This window comes from Cotesia typhae, unplaced genomic scaffold (genome assembly GCF_013202065.1).
Source record: "Cotesia typhae breed Kobodo isofemale line unplaced genomic scaffold, CoteBio_Ctyphae contig_9, whole genome shotgun sequence".
In the NCBI taxonomy this organism is placed as follows: Eukaryota; Metazoa; Arthropoda; class Insecta; order Hymenoptera; family Braconidae; genus Cotesia; species Cotesia typhae.
Genome location: NW_027423770.1, coordinates 426,504 through 432,677, shown reverse-complemented (window position 1 = coordinate 432,677; position 6,174 = coordinate 426,504). Strand labels below are relative to the sequence as shown.

The 6,174-nt window shown below is 31.8% G+C and overlaps 1 protein-coding gene across 2 annotated transcripts; it reads left to right on the top strand.

The window, feature by feature from the left end:
* Positions 1-494: 494 nt before the first annotated feature.
* On the top strand, positions 495-5,709 carry LOC141533529 (uncharacterized). Of its 2 annotated transcripts, none has more exons than XM_074252451.1 (2): positions 495-675; positions 5,489-5,709. In XM_074252451.1, exons 1-2 carry the CDS (start codon positions 502-504, stop codon positions 5,582-5,584), a joined length of 270 nt encoding a protein of 89 aa, XP_074108552.1. In that variant the 5' UTR covers positions 495-501; the 3' UTR covers positions 5,585-5,709. The 2 variants fall into 2 exon arrangements, with proteins under 2 accessions (XP_074108552.1, XP_074108551.1); XM_074252450.1 differs by lacking the exon at positions 495-675 and adding an exon at positions 4,322-5,120.
* The last annotated feature ends 465 nt before the right edge of the window (positions 5,710-6,174 follow it).

Genomic DNA, 6,174 nt, shown 5'->3' with positions numbered 1-6,174 from the left:
AGACTGAGAAAATTGTGGACACTCTTTACAGTCTGTCACAGTTTCACAAAGGATTGATTCAATCAGCAGATGAAGTTAATTCAGAGTCATCAACAACAACTGATAATAATAAGGAAGTAAAGGTGTCATCCAAAAGGATGAATAACTTCTCAACTCCTGTCAAACCAAGCCAGTCGACGAGTAAGTAATGACTATAAAATAATTTAGAAGCTGTAAACATAATTAGAAGACACACTTTAAGAATAGATGAAAGTGTTTAAGAGTAGTTAGATGAGGCCTATTTAAGATGTATAAAGATGTATAGATGTTAAGAAAATCCCAGATACCAATTAAGATTACATGTTTACAGGTACAGATGATGGTACAGATGATCGTAAGAATGACAGTAAAGATGATGATGCTAAAGATGATGATGATTTTAAAGACAAGAGTGAAAATACCAAGATTAAAATTAGAAGCAGCGAAAAGATGTTAATGCTTGGTAATAAAGATTTAGAAGATATGAAGAGGTTGATGCTGGAGTCAAACAAGCAGACTCAAGAAATGGCAACGTCAATGGAAAGAACAGCTAGGAGACTCGAGGAAGTCTCGATTGCAATGTTAGATGCCCTAAAGGTGATGACAAAAGGGTATAAAGCAGAGTTAGATCGCGAAAAGACTAAGGCAGAAGCAAAGGTAAAGAATTCACATACATTTTCTACTTTCCTAAATAAGAATGATTTAGAAGTTACAAATGGGAATCATATTATCTCTAGAGATTTGAATGTAATTAAAGTTGCATTACTATCAAATCAAAGTAAGATTAATGTTAGACGAGAATATAGATTAACTCAAAAAACAAACTATAATATCTGGTTTGATTACTTAAAATCAGAACTTACTAGTTGTGATTTATTAGATGTAATAGATGAAAATAACAGTAATAATAATAACTTATCAAATTCAATGAATAATAAAAGAAAATGCCTTCTTAGAGATATTATTATTAATCATTTAGATGAAAATTATCACAAGAGAATTCTTGATATTTCTGAACCCGTAGAAATTTTGAAAAGAATTAAAGAATGTAGAAAAGAACAGATAAACCTTACATCAAGTTCAGTTAGAAAAAGATTGTATTCAATCAAGATGAAAAGGAATGAGAAGGTCAACGACTTTTGTGAAAAATTTGACCAGATTATTAGAGAATATGATTTTTGCGGAGATGGAGAAAAATTAACTGAGCAAGAGATTAGATCAGCCTTTTATCAAGCAATTACTCCTGTAACTCCTCAACTAATGTCCGCAGACTTTCTTAAGAGATCTCAGTCAAAAGAGATGATGACATTAAATGAAATGAAATCTTTTATTCTACAGTTAGAAGCAGAAAAGAAGACCGGAGATAGAGATGATACTGTCAAAGCACAGACAGCCAAATTTGACAGTAAAACAAAATGCTATAGATGTGCTAAGACTGGACATAGAATCGAGGACTGCCCATTGTCAAAAGACTTGTGGTTTTGATATTTTTGCCAGGACATTAAAAATCACAAAGGTGCAGAATGCAAGGAAGGAAGACTCAAAAGTAAGGTTTTGAATAATAATAATAATATAAAATCTAGAGGTAAATTAGATAGACGAGGCTTTATTAGAGTTAGAAATAATGTGAATTCTAAGCCATATAATAACGATAGACGTTTTAAGAATTATAATAAGAACGATCAACAGTCAGCTCAAAATGCACACAACAGAAGTGCAAAAAGAGTGACTGACAAAAAAAAAGGTAAGAAATTATTAAATGAAGATTTAATAGATGAGATTAAATTTATTGCTGATTCAGGAGCAACAGATCATATAGTAAAGAATCGATTGATATTAAGCAATGTTGAAAAATGTGAAAATAGAGTAATTAAGAGTGCCAATAAGAATAAATCGGCTAACATTTTAATAGATGGAAAAGGTGATCTTTTGCTCTACACGAATCAAGATAACAAGATAATTAAATTATCAAATGTTATTAGTGCTAAAGATGTATCAGATAATTTATTATCATTAAGAAAATTAGTAGATAAAGGATTTAAGATTTATTTAGATGATAAAACTTTGAGAGTATTTAGTGAAAATTTAGAAGAAATAATACTAGAAGGAATATATGAACAACCCAACTGGATTTTGAACTTCAAAGTTAAGAATTACATCGACGATAAAAATAAATTAGATTGGGAATACAACGCTTACCGTTGTAAAGCTGTAATGATTCAAGAAGATGACACCGAAGAATCAGAAGTAGATTTACAAAGGAAGGAGGGAGATTCAGAAAACATAGAGGCCAAGGATTCTTCAATTAGGAGGGAGGAAGAAGTTACAACACCTCCAGAAATAGAACAACATCCTGAAAATCCAAATGATGACATATTTAATTGGGATTCTAGTTTAATAACTAGAAATACAATTAAGTTAGATGACATCGAGAGCATTAAGAATTTAGAAGAGCTATTCACATCAAATCCATTAGAGCAAGGGACAACAGAGTCAAGTAAAATAAATGAAGCTATGTTATGGCATGTAAGACTTGGTCATGCTTCATTAAATTATCTCAAGAAGTTACAGAAAGTATATAGCAAATTAGAAAAAGTTAGATTTGATGATTCAATTCTAGATTGTGAAATATGTATTATATCAAAGATGCAAAAATTACCATTTAAAGAAGTTAGAAGATGAGTATCAAGACCATTACAAATAATACATACGGACACGATGGGTCCAATAAAACCAACTTCTCACCCAGGACACAAAAGATTTATTAATGTGTACATAGATGATTACTCCAGATTAGCTAGAGCATATTCAGTAAAGACTAAAGATGAATCAGGAGAAACATTAGAAAAATTTCTAATATCTCCAAGAAACTTACTCGGCAAAGATAAAAAGGTATGCTACGTTAGATCGGATCACGGAACAGAATTCACTGGTGAAAAATTTCTAGAGGTTTTAAGAAAAGAAAAGATAGAATTAGAATTAACACCGCCTTATACCCCTGAACACAATGGAGTCTCTGAAAGATTCAACGCCACGTTGCAGAGAAAGGTCAGAACCTACATGCTAGATTCTGGTTTACCCAAGAGTATGTGGGAGTTAGCAGTGGACGCAGCTGTTCACTCATACAACCGAACACCACATAAATCTTTAGATTATGATGTACCATTGATGAAATTTAATAAGAATGAAAATTGTCATTTTGACAAAATTAAAAGATTTGGATGTATTGGATATATTAGAATTCCAAAACCAGAGCACAAGTTCAGCGAGAGAGCAATCAAAGCAGTCATGGTGGGATATAAACCCACAGGATACTTGTTATGGCATCCAAGTACTGGAAAATTTCTAGAGTCACGACATGTTAGATTCAATGAAAAATTAGTGTACAAAGATGTATATAAGATTAAACAAACAGAAGAAACTGAAGATGAAATTAGTTGGAAATCAGATGAAAATGTACCAAATAATTTAGAAGACAAAACCAACGAAGAAAAGGAGAAACCGGAACAAAGAAAAAGAGGAAGACCCAGTAAAAATTCACTAGATGTTAAAAACTTAAATGAAAAGAAGAACTCATCAGAAGAAATTAGACCACGTACTAGAGGTGAGATGAAAAGAAAATTAGAATCTAAAAAGGATAAAGATAGAAAATTGATTGAAGACATAAGCTTTGCAAGAAATGTCAACGTGTCTGATGATCAATCTAACATGGATGAACAAGAATCAATAAGATGTTTAATTACTACTTTAAACAAAGAACCTATCAGTTATGATGAGGCAAGTAACTTAAGTGAAAGAAGTCAATGGATGAAGGCTATCAAAGATGAATTGGACTTAATAACTAAAAATGACGTCTGGGAATTCGTAGAATTGGAAGAAGCAAGTAAAACTAAAGGAAAATTAAATATCATTGATTCAAGATGGGTATTTAAAAGGAAAGTAGAATTAAATAAAGATGTACTTTATAAAGCACGACTAGTATGTCGAGGTTTTAAAGATAAGAATGATTATGATCTAAAAGATACATATTCGCCAGTATCTAGACTATCACTCATACGAGCATTACTTTCAATAGTAAATAAATATGATCTAGAAATCTGTCAATATGATGTGAAAACTGCATTCCTCTATGGAAATTTAGATGAAGACATTTTACATGAAGATACCAGAAGGTCTAGATGTAGATGAAAAGACGAAGCAAACAAAGATACTTAAATTCAAGAAATCTTTGTATGGATTAAAAGTAAGTCCTAAGAAGTGGAATATAAAATTCAATCAAGTGGTAAAAGAAATTGGTCTCGAAAATGATCTACATGAACCATGTTTATACACTTGGAGGAAAAATGGAATTGTAGCTGTACTGCTAATCTATGTAGATGACATTTTAGCTGCTCGTAATGATCCAGAGAAGTTAGATGAAATTGGACACCATTTATGTAAGAATTTTGAGATGAAAGTTCTTGGTGAACCCAAGAAATTTCTTGGAATTGAGATAGAAAGAAATAGAGAAGAGAAATACATTGTATTAAATCAAAGTAGTTATATAGAAAGCATTTTAGATAGATTTAAGATGACTGACTGTAACCCGCAGAATACTCCAATGGTTACCAGACAAGCTGAAAATAGAAGTAAAAGAAGAAAATTGGAAGAGTTAGAATCATCTGAATGTGAACAATCGTCAATAACTAGAAAAGCTCCATACAGAGAGGCAATTGGAAGTCTTATGTACTTAGCAAATGGAACTAGACCAGATATTTCTTTTGCTGTACATTACTTAGCTAGAAAACAATTATGTGCTACCGAAGATGACTGGAAATATGTAAAAAGAATTTTGAGATATTTGAAAGGTACAGTAAATTTAAACCTGAAATATAAAGGTAACTCAGATGACTTAGAAGCTTTCTCAGATGCCAGTTTCAAAGATAATGATGACTCCACGTCATCAGGAGGATATATTATTAGACTTTTTGGTGACGTAATTGCTTGGAGAAGTCACAAACAAAAGTACGTTACACTGTCCACTTGTCAAGCAGAATATTTGGCAATGAGTGATGCTTGCCAAGAGATAATATCTCTAGATAAAGCAATTAGATTTGTAATTGGTAAGACATTATTTCCTACTACTATTTGGTGTGATAACAAGTCAGCAGACGACTGTACTAAGAAGTCACAAACTTAAGATGTTCGATAATAGTGTAAATGAAATTAAATTAGAATTACTAGAAAGAGAGAAAACAGGTAATAGAAAGCACATGGCAAAAACTCATGGTGATTTCATTAAACAATGCGTTAATGAAAATAGAATAAGAGTCTGTTGGATATCTACGAAAGAGAACCTAGCAGATATACTTACAAAACCATTACCTGCAGAATCATTTAGATATTTAAGAGATAGACTTTTGGACTAGAATAATTAGAAGTTCATAAAATTGATAGAATTAATTATAATTATATGTTCACTATGTTACAGAAAACTTTGTTGATCGTAAGAAGTAGCGCAGTGGAAGCTGGACGTGGGAAAATGAAGGGAGTGTTAAGAAGTCAAGATTTACCCAAGCCCGCTTAAGCTTATTATTATTATATATCTATACTATTATTATTATAACTAGTGAGTTGGCGGCGACCTACGCGCCGCTTGACGGCGCATACGACTCCTCTCCCCTACATTCCATATTTTGTGTGTGTGTGCGTTTTTTTTTTTTTTTTGTTCACTTGGTCGTGCTACACGCTACCACGTGCCTTTATATATTAATTATCTCTGTTACAGAATACGTTATATCATTATAATATTATTAATCACAGATTATTAATTATTAGGTATTTAGAAGACAAATAAAGATTTATCTAGATTATTAAACATAAATACTGGTGAAAATTAATTCATTTCCTCACAATTATCCTTGTGGAAACTTGGTTAAAACCTACCTTAGATGATGAAATTTTTTCACTGGATGATTATTTTATCATTCGTAGAGACAGAATCCTGAAGCATACAGATACTAATTGCTACATTCAAGGTGGAGGTGTGGCTTGTCTTACTGACAAATCATTAAAAGCTAAAGTACTCCATATTTCAACTTCTGATCGTGTAAATCAACCAAAGTATCTCATTGTTGACGTAATTTTAATTACTGGATCTCACCTTTTGTTACCTTG